General features: G+C 38.0%; 1 protein-coding gene across 1 annotated transcript in view; it reads right to left on the reverse strand.

The window, feature by feature from the left end:
• dcc (DCC netrin 1 receptor) overlaps positions 1 to 15,607 on the reverse strand; it is a 331,558-nt gene that overhangs the window by 21,051 nt on the left and 294,900 nt on the right. Inside the window, 1 exon segment of the mRNA XM_051948843.1 lies at positions 4,457 to 4,605. Within this exon segment, the coding sequence (XP_051804803.1) occupies positions 4,457 to 4,605 (149 nt within the window).

Consider the following 15,607-nt stretch of genomic DNA (forward strand, 5'->3'; position numbering starts at 1 on the left):
TAAAATAGTCCCCGGAAATGTCCGTCTTCGAGGCCACAGTCTTGTTTGCCTCCTCCTGTTCTACTTCAGCGGTGTAACAACATAATAAAAAGCACTATTGCGCTGCCGTACATGATTCAGTGGCCCGGTGTCGCAGTCTATTAAGTGGCGTCTGTGTGTGATGGATCGGCCAGGGGGCTGATGGGAAAAGACTAGATCAATTACAGAGATAGAGCAGCAGATGAAGGGACGGACCTGCTGACCTTTAACACCTTCCTCCTCCTCCTCCTCCTCCTCTTTCTTGCTTTCTTTCCTGCGACCATCCTTCCATCTCATTTTCTCCACTCGTCCTTATCGCCGTTATTGCCGCTCCGATGATTTTTTTTCTCCCCTCTCTCTCTCGTCTTCATCGTCATCCTCCTCCTCTTCATTTTTTCCCACCTCCCTCCTCCTTAAAGCATCCTTCCCCTTCTGTCGTCATGGCAACCCTCTCCCCTGCCTCCTCCTCACCTTCTTTCCTTCCTTCCTTCCACCACTCTTTTCCTCTCTCCTCCATTTACCCCTCACCTCTTCTTCTTCCTCTCTCCTTCTTTTTTCTGTTGCCGTGGCGACACCTCCTCCTCCTCTCGTCCTATTGTCATTGAGTCACATATGAATATTTAACGAGCCCCGGCGTCCGACATCCCTCCACATCATCTTCTGTCGTTTATCTCTCCTCCTCTCAATCATGTTCCTCCCCTCTTCCTCACCTCTTTCTTCACTTTTACGTTTCTCACTCCTCTTTCCTTCATCTTATCTCCTTCTTATTGCTCTTATCGGCATTTTTTTCTTTCGTCAAATTACACCTTCTGCGCTCTCTTCATTACCCTTCCTCTTCCTTCTCATTACTCCCTTGTTCTATAACACTCATATCCACTACTGATCCCACCATCTGCTCTTCATTCCTTCATTCTTCTCAGCATCCTTTATCGTCGAGAACAAAAGTTTCCATCAACTCCTAAAGACCATGTATAGCCTTGAATTTCCAGTGACTCTTATAACTCTGAATGTTCTGTTAAGTCATTGAAACACATGAATCTTTGTCACTGAAAACAATCCTGTATTCTAATTCTTTCATAGATTTATTAAAAGTCTTGGTGTCTTATAGCTTTGGGGATGTAGAAAGTCGTTAATCAAGTTTTCTTACTTTCATGGCCTCTTAACTTTTCTTCAATGATTACGATCGACTACAGCTGCTGATTCTGATCCAGTTAAAACAGAACCCATTAGATCCACTCATTAGACTCAAACACAGTCTGAGGAGCTCAGAAAAGATCTGAAAGAGCAAATCACCGACTCGATTTTTGTTCTTTCACAAATTTATTAAAGGTGTTCTGGAAACACAGCTAAGTCTGCAGGGTCAACAATATACATAAAGTCAGGTTTGTATCATAATATTTAGTTAAATTTGTCCATTTCCACCTCAGTTTGGTTTTTCTGGTTTCAATCTTCTGGTTTGTCTTTGACTCCTCTGGACAGAACTGGTTCAGACTTGGTTCTTCAGGTTCTTGACGGTTTAAGTCAGGACTTTGGGGAGACCAGTCTAGAACCTTCATTCCAGCCTGATGGAACCATTTCTTTACCACGTCTGATGTGAGTTTGGACTCATTGTCTTGTTGACACATTAAACTGTGTCCAAGATCAACCTTCTGCTGATAGTTTTAGGTTTTCCTGAAGAATGTGGAGCTAATCCTCCATCTTCATTATTCCATTAACTTTGAGTAAAGCTCCAGTTCCATAGAGCATGATACTGCCACCACCATGCTTGATGGTAGATTTGGGGTTCTTGGGGTTAAAGGCCTCACCTTCTCTCCTACAAACATATTTCTGCTCAGTTTTTCTTCCATCTGACCACAGAACTTTCCTCCAGAAGGTCTTTTCTTTGTCCATGTGATCAGCAGCAGACTTGAGTGGAGCTTTAAGGTTCTGCTTCTAGAGGAAGAACTTCCTTCTTCATGGATCCTCTTAGCTCATGTTGATGTAAAACCCTGTGGACACTGACAGCTGTGTTCCAGCAGCTTCTCATTCATTCAGACCTGCTTTCTGATGGTTCTTGCTTGTCTCTTGACCATCCTGACCCATGGTCTCTCAGCAGCAGGTGATAGTTTGTGTTTTCTTCCTGATGGTGGCAGTAACACAACTGGACCATGAACTTTATTCTGACAAACTGATGATTCTGGATCTGAAGCTGCTTTGAAATGGCTGCAACTGACTTTCTGATTTGTTCAAGTCAAAAAGATCTTTGCTGAACTCCTCAGACTTCCCCACTGTAGAGTTTGATTCTAATGAGTGGATCTAATGGGTTCTGTTTAAACTGGATCAGAGTCAGCAGCTGCAGTCGACTGTAATCACTCAGGAGAAGTTAAGAGGTCATGAAACTAAGTAAACTTCATTAACATCTCTTTCTAAATGACCAAAACTAATAATTGAAGTTGCTGTTTGTACATTTTTGACCCAAGTACATGATTTTTTTTCTGTGACAAAGATCACACATCATACAAAATTCTGATTCATAGGAGTCATTGGAAACATTTTACAAGTAGATCTAAACTTTTGTCCTCAACTCTGCTCTATATCTTCTTCTACTCTCCACCATCATCCACTCCTCCTCCTTTAATTGTCGTCTACTTTCACTTTCCATTTTCTCCCTCCTGCCCTCCCCTCCTTCACCTCTTCATTCCTTTTCCTTTCATTTAGTTTCAGTCGCTAATAACTGTGTTTTATTCCACAGCTGAAAGGCCACCGACACACTGGAGGGAAAGAAGCGGGTGACAAAGCTTCTATTTTACTCTTTGGGTCCTTTTTCATCTTATATTTAAGAACAGTTTGACACAACTCCTGCCACGTCTGACACTGACAATGAAATTAAACCTCCTCATTCGCGGTTTTTATGGAGGTTTGTTGCCTCCGGGGTTTGGTCTTTTTCATGTTGTAGTGCAGAAATGTGTGTGTTATTTGACGCACAGTGATCGGCCTCGGCGTTGGCGAATAACACCGATTATCTCCTTACAATGGAGTCTGTCAGGAGGCTGGTAATTATCAGGCAGCAGGTGAACAGTCGCTTCTTCAACTTGTTGTGATAGAAGAAGGAAAAATGGGCTGAAGAATGTGATAAAAAACCGAAAATGATAAAAATCCTGGTTTAAAAAAAAGTGTAGCTATCTGATGGCCTGGGTGTCAAATCTGAGCAAATTGATCAATAAAATTCCATAAATCTGTAAAATAATGTATTTATTTATGTATTTCAATGCAGTAACTAAGACTGTGGAATTCTATGGTCCCATGTTGTAAAAGAATAAAATTACTCATTATTTCAATACAGATTCACAATTATTTCTTTGGATTATTTACAGTTTCAACATGCATATTAATAATTTTTTGTGATTTTACTCAATGTTATCTTTGTTGTAACAAAACAATAAAAATCTGTAAAATATTAGTAACTAATGGTAAAGAAATCTGGAGAATTTTTGGATATTTAGCTCATTTAAATTTGATAAAAGTCTTCAGTAAAAGAGAGTTTATATATTTTTAGCTGAATTTGAAAAGAATAAAATATATAAATAGAATTTAAAAAAATTGAGGTACATTTTTTTCCATTTGGCTGTTTTTTAATTATTATTTAAAGTTGACATATAAATGAATATTTCTTTTATATAATTAACCAACTACTGATCTGACCACAGGTCAAAAATTAGGTTTATTTCACCACAAAATTCCTTTAGAATGTACTTGAGAATGCAGTTTTGCCTTAAAGGATCAGAATTTCATGGAGATCGGGTTTAAAAGAAGATCGACCATCTTTGAAGTGGCGCCACATTTCAACCAACTTTTAAAAGCAACAACTTGTGACACCAGTAACTCATTACTTAAATATAAGATAAAATACTAAAAGTTAGGTCTTTTTTGTGGCCAAATCCAAATTCAAGTTAAGACCGAAGAGTTATGCATCGATTTCTGTCCACAATCTTCTCTGAAACTGCAGTTTTTTCTCAGCCTTTTTTTAAATAACGGAAACAAACTCTCAACTGTGCTGAGAAAAGCCAGAGATGAATTAATTAGTTTGTGGAACACTTCAACATTTATGCACCGTGTACGATAAGTGACAACGACAGCTGATAAAACCAATTAAGCTCTCTGTTGGTGGCTCATGTGTCCACGGAGACGCCTGCAAACAGCAGCTACTATTAAGGGAAAATAGTCTGAAGAAGAAGAAGTACTCTAAGTTGATTCTATTCACAAACTAAATCACTCAGACGATCTAAACCTTCGATTTTATAAATATTACTGGATCTTACCGATTAAATAAATTACCCAGTTGTGTAAAATCAATGTTTTAAAGTCACGTTTTAGTAAAATATTGCTGTAAACTTCTCAGAAAGGAAGCAACGTAAAGCAAAAATCATCAGAACGCGTTGGACGTGGACATTAGACTCACGTTTGCGGCTGAATCCTCGGCAGGTTTCGTTCCTCCTTCCTCCGGTAAATCCGGCGCCGTGGGTACCGAGACGGGAAGCAGAGGAGACCGAGCTTTACCGGCCTGGCCGAGGGACGCCGTCTTCACCTGGGGCTTTGGGAGGCTCGCACCTGGATGGAAAAAAAAAACAGAAAAAGATCTCATTTTTAAACTTTGAGTTGAGAACAGGAAACGCTGTGACAGTCCTCGTTTTAGATGCTGCTTTGGTCTTAGTGTCCTGGTAAATTATTCAGGTCTCATGGAGGGTGGAGCGTTACTGATTGGTCTTGATGATGGTCGTTGCCATTTATAACTCAAGAGGCTGGATAATAGGACTATTAAAGACGGAAAATATGAGAATAATCCAGGATTTTAGAGACAGAACCATCATTCTTTGAGTTTAAGGGTCTTATTGGGACATTTTGGGGCAAAACTTTCTTGAGATAGATTAAAGTTTGCTTTGTGGAACAGTTCAAACTTCTGCACAACTTGTAGATAAATGACAAAAACATCTGATATAACTGATATTTGGTGTCCTGATAAATTATTCAGGTCTCATGAAGGGTGGAGTGTTACTGATTAGTGTTGATGATGTTTCGTGTCATTTATAACTCCAGAGACTGTGTAATAGATCAGTTAAAGACTAAAAATATGAGAATAATTCAGGATTTTAGAGACAGAAACGTAAAAATGTCACGTTTTTTGAGCGTAAGGGTCATATCGGGACAGTTTGGGACAAACTTGCTTGAGATAGATTGATTAAGGTTTGTTTTGTCGAACAGTTTTAACATTTACGCAACTTGTAGATAAACGAGAAAGACATCTCGTATCAGTGATATCTGGTGTCCTGATAAATTATTCACGTCTCATGGAGGTTTGAGTGTCACTGACTGGTTTTGATGATGTCTGGTGTCATTTGCAATTCCAGAGGCTTTATAACGGGTCTGTTAAAGACTGAAAATGTGAGAATAATCCAGGACTTTCGAGACAGAACCATAAAAATGCGATGTTTTTTTTCGGTTTAAGGCAGCAGCTCGGTTTTTAAGGCTCATATTGGGACATTTTGGGACAGATTTGCTTGAGACGGTTCCATGGAGGCTTGATTGTTACTGATTGGTCTTGATGATGTTTAGTTTAATTTTTAACTGCAGAGATTGTATAACAGGCCTGTTTAAAACTAAAAACATGAGAATAATCCAGGATTTTTGAGACAAAACCAAAAGAATGTGGTGTTTCTTTGGGTTTAAGCCAGCATCCCTGTTTCTAAGGGTCATATTGGGACATTTGGGGATAAACTCAAGATGGATTCATTAGTTTTCTTCTTTTTAACGTTTATGCAAGTTGTAGATAAATGACGAAAACATCTGATAGAACTGATATTTGGTGTCCTGATAAATTATTCAGCTTTCGTAGAGGGTTGAGTGTTACTGATTGGTCTTGATGATGATCATTGTCATTTATAACTCCAGAGACTGTGTAATAGGTCAGTTAAAGACTGAAAATGTGAGGATGGACTCACTTGAGATGGTTTTATGGAGGGTTGATTGTTACTGATTGGTCTTTTTGATGGTCGTTTCCATTTATATTTCCAAGAGACTGTATATTAGGTCTGTTAAAGACTGAAAATATGAGAATAATCGAGGATTTTCGAAACAGAACTGTAAAAATGTGCCATTTCTTTGGGGCTTAAGCTAGCATCCCTGTTTCTAAAGGTCATATAGGGACATGTTGGACAAACTTAAGATGATTCATTGGTTTTCTTCTTGGGGAAAGTTTTAACATTTATGCAAATTGTAGATAAATGACAAACAACTGATATAACTGATATTTGGTGTTCTGATGAATGGTTTCATGGAGGTTTGAGCTTTACTGATTGATCTTTATAATGTTTAGTGTCATTGATAATTCCAGAGGCTGTATCATAGGCATAAAAGATGATGTTAAACACTGAATATCTGAGTGTGATCAGTAATTCTGGAGACAGAACAGTGAGAATAATGATGATTTAGGAAGCCAGAATGAGATAAATGTTTGCAGGGACAGAATGTGAGTACAATCAGCAATTTTAGAGACCACATATTTAGATAAATCAGTGGAGTCAGAGACAGAAAACAAAGCGTCATCTGTATTTCTATAATTGATGGTTTTTAGAGAAAGAATATGCAGGTGGAATTAATGATCCAGAGGAGCAGGTGTAACTGATTATTCCAGGGAAAGAACACCGAGTACGATCAGGGAACAGAAAGTTAAATGTGGACTGGCTTTGGTTTTAAAACAGTAAATCTAAACTGTTAGTCATCAAACAGGAAACAGATCTGAACCTGATTCATCCAGTCATCTTGTCAAACCATCCGTTCATCATCACGTCCTTCAGACACCTTCAAACAGCACATGGATGAACAAAACCAACCAGGAAACATCACAGAAGACACCAGAAATCCAAGCAATGGACCAAACGAATGAATACACAAGGAAAGAAACCAACAAACGCAGTTTAGTCCCAACAATGGAAACATCTTCGAGAAAATGAAAGTGAAAGTAAAACAATGTGAAGAAGGAAAAATATCAGACAATAGAGGGATGTCTGTTTGTTCCACACATCCCGAGGCTTTCTTTACCCTCAATCCCCTCCTCCACTTCACTTCCTGATCGATAAACATCCATTCTACCCCCCGAGAAACAAAACACCTGGAACAGCAGCGGGTTACACCAGAGAATCAGAAAGAGACGGCTTTAAAACCTTCACAACGTGGAAAAATAACTTGTAAGAAAAGACAGATTCCTTTTCTGTGTGGAAAAAACACCCCTGTAATTAAAAAAAACTGCAAAATGTGTTCTGTTTCTTATAATTGAAGCACTAAAACAGTGAAAACAGCAACAGGGGAAACACTGCTTAGACAGGAGGAAAAGAAGCTCATTGAAAGAATGTTATCATTATGTTCCAAAACTAAAATGGATTTTCAGATGCACAGTTCAGTAAAGGGTCCAGAACAACTTCACCTCAGTGTTAAAGTGGGAAATCTGAAGACACCTGAGCAGAAAGAATGGACAAACCTTAGTTTCTTCCAACAAAAACCAGAGTGTCTAAGGACTGTCTGTTCGAAATAAGTTAACATAAAGTCAAAAACTTTCCACATGTTGACTTTTAGAATGATTCAGGCTTTTAATGAAACAGTAAAAAGATCAGGGACTAAAAGGTCGAACAGAACAATCCCCTTTATGCTTCATTTAATCAGAAATCATCAGTTTTTCACTAATAATTTCAGCCCAGCCATGTCTGATTTGCCTGAACCTTTGATACAAAAAAGGGCGACTATTTATAAAGATAGCTGGGAAACCTTAGCTTCACATATTAAATACTTTCTTAGATAAATCTGTTTAAAAATCCACTTGAATTCACTTTCGGCAGCTTTTTCCATACATGTAAATCTGAGTCTGTTTGAACAACAACATCTGAGGAACTATTAGACTTTCTTTTGGGAAACATTAGATCTTAAACCTTCCATTGAGGTAAAACTAGTGTGTTTCATGTATTTTTGTGTGTTTTTAGATGTTTTTAAACAGGACAATCTCCACCACCAGTATACGTACCCTACAAAGTCTACTGGTTACTTCAACAACATCTGAGGAACTATTAAAGATAAAAACCTGAAAGTTTCTCTCTTATTTCTCAACATATCATTGATTCAGAATCTGGAATATCGGACATATGTGTATCAAATAATCTATGATGTAATATTTCCCAAAAGACAGTCTGAACTCAGTGAAAACGGTCGTACTGTAGGGGAGTTTCACCCCTCAGACGCTCTTTATGTTGTTTGAAATGTTTATATCACTTTGTTTCTGCAGTGCATTCAATTTAAAATAAAACACAATTTGAGCTTTATGGTGACTATTTAAATATGGCCTCTTAATATTAAGTTAAAGAAGGAAGAGAATGGTCCAAAACATGCACTGTAAAAACTGAAGAACTTCTAAAAAAATAAGCTTTAAACGGTGAAAATCCGACAAGTTGCCTTCTAGAACATGTAAAAATACTGTGTCTCAGAAAGTACTCGATATATCAGTCTAAAATTGTACAGGTACCATTTTAAATATCTGTATTTTAAGATTTTAGAAAAGTTTCAGGTAAATCTGAGATGGTCAAACAGAAGGAACCGGATGATTTAAAGACAGAAAAACTCAAAAGTTTTCAATAAATCTTAAGAATATAGTGAAAGAATATATTTCAGATGTTATTGTACATCAAAAGACAGACAAAAATTAAAACTCTTGAACATGTTCCATCAAATTCATCAAAAAGCAGCCGCTACTTCATTGGAATCAAGACTTAGGAGACTGACTTCATGGGTTTTTAAGGGGTTAACTTGGGTCTATTTATAGTTTATGTATTAAATTAAGGAAAGATCTACTCTTTAATTAACATTTAAGCCTTAGCCTCTTCCCACATGACGACCCTGAAACCACATGGTAAGTCCCAGTTTACCTCCTAATGCAAAGAAAACAGCCTGATCTGATTCGCTTCTCGTTAGAAAGTCCTGACTCGCCGAAACTGTTCCTGGAAGAATTCCTGCCTTTCAGAAGCACAGAACGGTTTGTAATTTGATTTTCTACAGAGTATAAAAGTCTGAACTTCCCTTCGCCTCCGTCAGCACTCTGGAAAATCTACCTTCAGACGGCGACACAGGTTCCTGCACGCTTTGAATCAGGTTTGTCCTCTTAAGACCTCATGAAAAAAGGAGCTTCGAGTTCTCCTGCTGAGAGTAAAACTTCTTTTTCCACCGTCCAAAGGATTCTCTCCAGCAGAGAACACGAATACGTCCCAGCAGTTCTTCTACTGAAGAGTGTAGTTAACATATACACGTAATTAAATCTCATACGAGGTGGAACATTGTGAGAATGTTCCGTCTTTGTTGATACTTCACAGTTCAGGAACGTTTCATGAAGAATGTTTTATAATCTGAGGTCTCAGTAACATCTAAAAAAAGTTTTTTGATTGTCACATTGAGAACGTTCTTCCTTTGTCATCATGGAACATTGTGAGAACGTTCTACAGATTCTATACCATGTTCTCTCATCAGCGTCATGAGAAAGTCGCAGACAGAATGTTCCACCTTTGCGGTCATATTACAGGAACATTTTTTAATGAACGTTTTGTTCTCAGGTCTCAATAACATCCTGAAAACATTTTCAAACACTGACAGTTGTTTTGTGAACGTTCTTCCTTTGTTGTTGTTGCAGAAGCATCTTACAGGAGAACGTTCTATAATAGGTTCCTGCAATAAAAAAGCAACATCTTCCACATTTAATATCTTTAATATCTCTGAAAGCCTGAGGGCCCGATACCATCCAGAAAACATTTTTGGAATGTTGCAACGACACTAAATTTGTCACAGAAGCTCGAAATTAGTCTAGAATGACTTGAAAATGATCCAAAATTGCAGAAAATTTGTCCAGAATTACACAAAAGTTGTCAGAAATGACAAAAGATTTTCCCAAAATGACTCAAAAACTGACCAAAATTGATTAAATTATTCAGAATGAGTTGAAAATTATTTAAAATGACTGAAAACTTGTAGAATAGACATGAGGGGGTTAGAAGCAGAATGGTCTAACCCTCCAAAACAAAAAAATCCAACCTTTTATATAATTTCTGTCATATTTTAAGTTCTAGATTTTAGTGTCAGAATGGTCTAATCCACAACCCAAATACAGCGTTACAGTGGAATATCAGACCATTCTTCAAAACACAACATTTTCTCAGAAACTACAGGAAGTGAGTCAGACCACTCTGCTTCCAAACCCTTATTGTCCAAGATGCCTCAACACTGAGCCAGAATTACTTGAAGGTCATCCATAATTAAAGGAAATTTTCCAGAAATGATCTAAAATGACAAATATTTGTTCAGAATGACATGAAAATTATCCAGAATGACTGTAAAGTTATCCACAATTAGTCAGAATGACACTAAATGTGTCCAAGGTGCTTTAAAATCATCCACAATGACTCAAAATTAGTCTAAAATGACTTGAAAATGATCCAAAATTGCAGAAAATTTGTCCAAAATTACACAGAAGTTGTCAGAAATGACAAAAAAACTTGCCAAAATGACTCAAACAGCATTACAGTGGAGCTTCCAATGTCAGATCATTCTGGAAAACACCAATTTTCTCAGAAACTACAGGAAGTGAGTCAGACCGCTCTGCTTCCAAACCCTTATTGTCCAAGATGCTTCAACACTGAGTCAAAATTACTTGAAAGTTATCCATAATTAAAGAAAATTTTCCAGAAATGATCAAAAAATAACAAATATTTGTTCAGAATGACTGTAAAGTTATCCACCATTAGTCAGAATGACACTAAAGGTGCAAAAACGCTTGAAAATGACCCAAAATTGCAGAGAATCCTTCCAAAATTACACGAAAGCTGTCAGAATTGACAAAAATCTTTCCACAATGACTCAAAGAGAGCGTTACAGTGGTGCTTCCAATGTCAGATCATTCTGGAAAACACCAGTGTTCTCAGAATCTACAGGCCGTGGCTCAGACCGCTCTGCTTCCAAACCCTTCAGATACACCAAAACATAACGTGACAGTACGGCACGTTTGTCAAAGCATGAAAACTTAAATGTCTGAGAAAATCGCATGTTCAAAAAGCAAATAAAAAAGGGCAGCTGGTACTCGAATATCAATAGAATGAGATATGAGAATTGAAACTGCAGTGTTTGGTGCTGTCAAATCATAGCAAGGAAGGTTCAGGTTGAAATCAGTTTTTTTGCATCTTCTACTTGTACAAAATGTGTTTTTTTTTTTGGTGACTCTTGGCAACCTGATCGAGCCCGAATTGCTAAAAGATCGGTAGCAATTTGCATGTATGAGAAAAAAAGGCAGCTAAATCTATTTTTGTCCATTTTTTCCTCTGTGGATGCTCACTATGTTGTCTCTGAGCTTTATTTCCACACCGGCTCTGACCTTGTGCAGCTCTGAATGTCAGAGTGTTTTGGTAAAGAAATTCCTGCCAGCTTCATTTCCAACTGAAGCACAACCAAATGTGTTTGTACGACTTCTCAGCAGGCTGCTGTCAGAGCGGATCCACGCTGCACTGAGCTGCAGAAAGGGAAGGAAAAAAGCCTAGAATGAGCCACCGAAGCAAAGGTTACACATCCAGAGAGGAGGAAGCCATGAAAGAGAGTTTCATGGTGCCTGGCTCGGCCTCGGGGGCTTCGTCAGAGGGGGATGTGTTCACCAGACGGGCTGGATGGAGGTGTGAAACGCCCGCCGGGGGTCACATCACAGCGTCTGACTCCGAGATGGAAAGATCTGCAGCGATGGGAGGTGAGGATGGAGGAGGCGGAGCTATCGATCCCCTCAACGCTGTGAAGTAAACACCGCTAGAGATGAAACGTCGAGTCCCCGGAGACGGACGACGTCTCAGCGGCTTCTTTGTCTGCTCGGTTACCGGCTTTTAAACTTTCTGTCTGTCTGACCTGCAAAGATTCACCTGATCGGAGAGCAGCAGAAGCAGGTCAGGGATGTTTTTTTTCACCAAGCTGTGACACATACAAACATGCTACACAAAAGCCCCAAAAGATGTTTGTTTCACACTTGGATTGCTTTCATTTACTAGAAAAACCTATGGAGGCCAAGAAGAGATCTAAAAATGTTCACTAGCAGTTAACAAAATATAAGACATAATGGGAATACAGTGAGTTGACCTCTAACATGACCTAAACTGACTTGAAAGTGATCCAGAATTACAGAAAAATTCTCCAGAAATTATCTAAAATATGAAAATTTTTCCAGAATGACATGAACATAGTCTAAAATGACTGGAAAATGATCCAAGAACAGTCGGAATTTCTCTCAAATGATTAAAAATGATCCAGAATGACTGAAAATGTGTCCAAATCTGTCCAAGATGCTTTAAAAACAATTCAAAATGATTTCAAATGTGTATAAATGACTTGAAAATTTGTCCAGAATTACACAGAAGTTGTCAGAAATGACAAAAATCTTCCCGAAATGACTCAAATATAGCGTTACAGCGAGACCATGTGTGAAAACAGTTTCATCTGGAACAAAAAAAAAAATCAGTGCTTGCATATTTCCTCCATGGTTTTTGACTCACTATATTATTTGACTCATAATCCTCATTTATCTTTGACTCACTGAGCCTGAATTTTGATGCATAATTTGGATTTAAGTATTTAAAATTCTCACTTTCCAAAATATTTGCTTGCTATCTCTATACTATAGACTACACTGTATTATACTAGATTACACTATCTCTATACTTTACAATACTATCTATATTATGGTATACTGTACGCTACTGTATTATACTGTACTATCCTATACTATACATGAGTTTTTCATTGTACTGCATAATTTATTTGCATCACCTCCTAACTTTTTAAAGTAATTAAAACTTTTACACGTTGATGATGTCATAGTTTCTATTTAGTGCATTGTTCCATTGATCTCTCTGATGAGTTCATCTCTAACAAACTGTATGAAACAAAGTTTAACTGAGTTCTTTGTCTGACAGAAACAGGCCTCACTAAAATAAAGCAGGAACTTTATTAAAACTCCGTAATGTGATGCAGAGAACCGGGTCTGCAGAGCTTTGAAGTTCGAAGCCTCGCTGTAAAATTCTGATCACTTCTTCACGTCTGATCAAACTACAGATTCAACAGCGACTCTTCTTCTCCACGCCTGCAGGTAGAAACATCTTCTTTCCTTCATCTTCCACCTGCTCGTATGAATACGAGATCAGAGCTTCACCTGGATTTATCTGCTGCTCTGCTCATTGTAATAATTATGTGACGATGTGAATTATTTCACATTTTTTCACTCTGCCATCGACGATATTTTCTTTATTTTTCGTGCTACATATTCACTTCTAATGAAGACTAGTAGGGCTTTTGTATCCGGCCGGGTAAATGACTATTGTAACCTCCAGAAAGTAAGTCAAAAGCTCCATTTGAGGATGAAGTAATACCAACCTTCTTCACTCGCGGTCGTCCGAACGCTACAGATAACCGTTTTAAACCATCTTAAAGCTTTTCATTGGTAATAACGCATTTCCTCGGCGGCATACGCTGGGAAACATCCATCACAGCTGGCTGAGTGTCTGCCTCCAGCTGTGGCTCTAATGTTTTTCCTCGGTATCAGACATTGAGTCAGACAATCCCATTACAGCTTCCAGCATTAAAGCACACATTCAGGCCAATTTAGGTGAGTAACTGCCCACCATCACACTTTGCGCCACGGACGGCTTCGGAGACTCGATTGAAAAAGAGGAGGAGGTCTCGCTTTATAAGCTGATCTAAAATAACGGAGGCTGGAATGGAAGTTTCTGCTTTGAAGCTGAAGAAAATAGAAATAGATGCTGCAGATAGTGTTCAGTCCTGATTCTAGCTGATAGAAGTCGTCATTTTCAATCATTTTAAACAGAAATATGACAAGATATTTCGAATCTAAAGAGGTAAATGTAACAACACTACTGGCCATTTTAGCAGAAATAAGTTCTGGTAGGTGTTTGGTGTAACCGTCCACTAGTCTCCCATTCGTAAATGCAAAAGTTCTTCAATTGTGAGATGTTTAAACGGTTTCTTGCATGTACGTCCTGTTTCAGATCACAAACAGGTCAAATTTCCTGAAATTTTGAGATGGTTGGTTTTCTACTTTTGGGTTCTACATCCTTAAATTTTAAAATAAATCCTCTATCTAACTCCTAGGTTTCTACAACCTTTTGTCTGAAGGTCTTAGAGGGCTCCTTAGATGTTGTAATGATGAAACCACAACAGATAATTGAAGTTTGAAGTTTCTGACAACTCTTTAATGCAAAATTCCTTCATTTGCAAGATGTTTAAAGAGTTTTCTTGCATGTACTTCTTGCTTCAGATCCCCAAATGGGTCAAATTTGTGGAAATTTTAGGATTCTTGAACATATTTTTGCACTAAATGTTCTACCTCTGGGTTCTGGATTTTTAAATTTTAAAATAAACCCCCTGCCCAAGTCCTAGGTGTCCACAACCTTTGGTCTAAAGGTCTCATTAGAAGCTGACATGATCAAATGACACCAAATGACAAAGGTTTAATATTTTTGGCCACTCTTTAATACAAAATTCCTTAATTTGCAAGAAGTTTGAGGGTTTTCTTGCTTGTACTGCCAGTTTTAGATTCCCAAACATATCACATTTCTCTAAATTGGTCTAATTGCAGACTCATGCACTTTGACACCAACAGCTGGCAGATTTATGTGCAGATTCTCACTTTTATTTTAGCACCACATGGTCTGGATTTCTAAAGCGATCAGTCCTAACAGTGGGGAATAATTCATTATCAGTCTTCTTTCCATCTCATAGGTTTCCACAACGTTTTATCTGAAAGTCTTAAGAGAGCTCTCTGGAGAATTTCTGACCATGGTCCAATGCAAAATTCCTTCATTTTGCAAGAAGTTTAAGAGTTTTCTTGCATGTCTGGTCTGTTTAAATCCCCAAACATGTCACTGTTGTCCCAGATTTATGTGATTATGGACACGTGTACTTTAACACCAACAGTTACAACAGTTACCTGCAGATTTTGAGATGAAATTAGGTGTTTTTGGACTCATTTTTACCCAAAATTTTCAGCTCCGAGGTCAGAACCTTGGACAAACTGGATTTGTTTAAAATGTATGCCAGAAATAGATGATTTTCAAACAACAGAACCATTTATTTCATCTAATTTTGAGACGTATCTTAACCAGTCCCTTTCTTAACTCAGAGACCTCCACAACCTTTAATCTAAAAGTCTTAGAAAGCTCTTGGATCTAACAGTCACTACTGCAGGAAGTTCCAATCTGAACCCCTAAAGGTGAAAGAATTCAGGGGTGAACTTTTCCATGCGACTGATCTGTTTTTTTTTATTGGCTTAAATAGGGAAAACAACACAAAACGTTAATTTTATGTTTCATTAATTTGACTATCTCTCCTTCATCTGTTTTCATTTGTTTAAAAAAGTCAACAATTTCCAATGGATTCATTTTTCACTTGACTGTAGTTCCATTTGTTCCACTTTGGATTCTTTCATTTTGCAGAGTTCCTGGTTTCATAATTGGATCTCAACAGGGTGGCAACCAAACCCTCT

Source organism: Acanthochromis polyacanthus, chromosome 5, assembly GCF_021347895.1.
Source record: "Acanthochromis polyacanthus isolate Apoly-LR-REF ecotype Palm Island chromosome 5, KAUST_Apoly_ChrSc, whole genome shotgun sequence".
Taxonomy (NCBI): domain Eukaryota; kingdom Metazoa; phylum Chordata; class Actinopteri; family Pomacentridae; genus Acanthochromis; species Acanthochromis polyacanthus.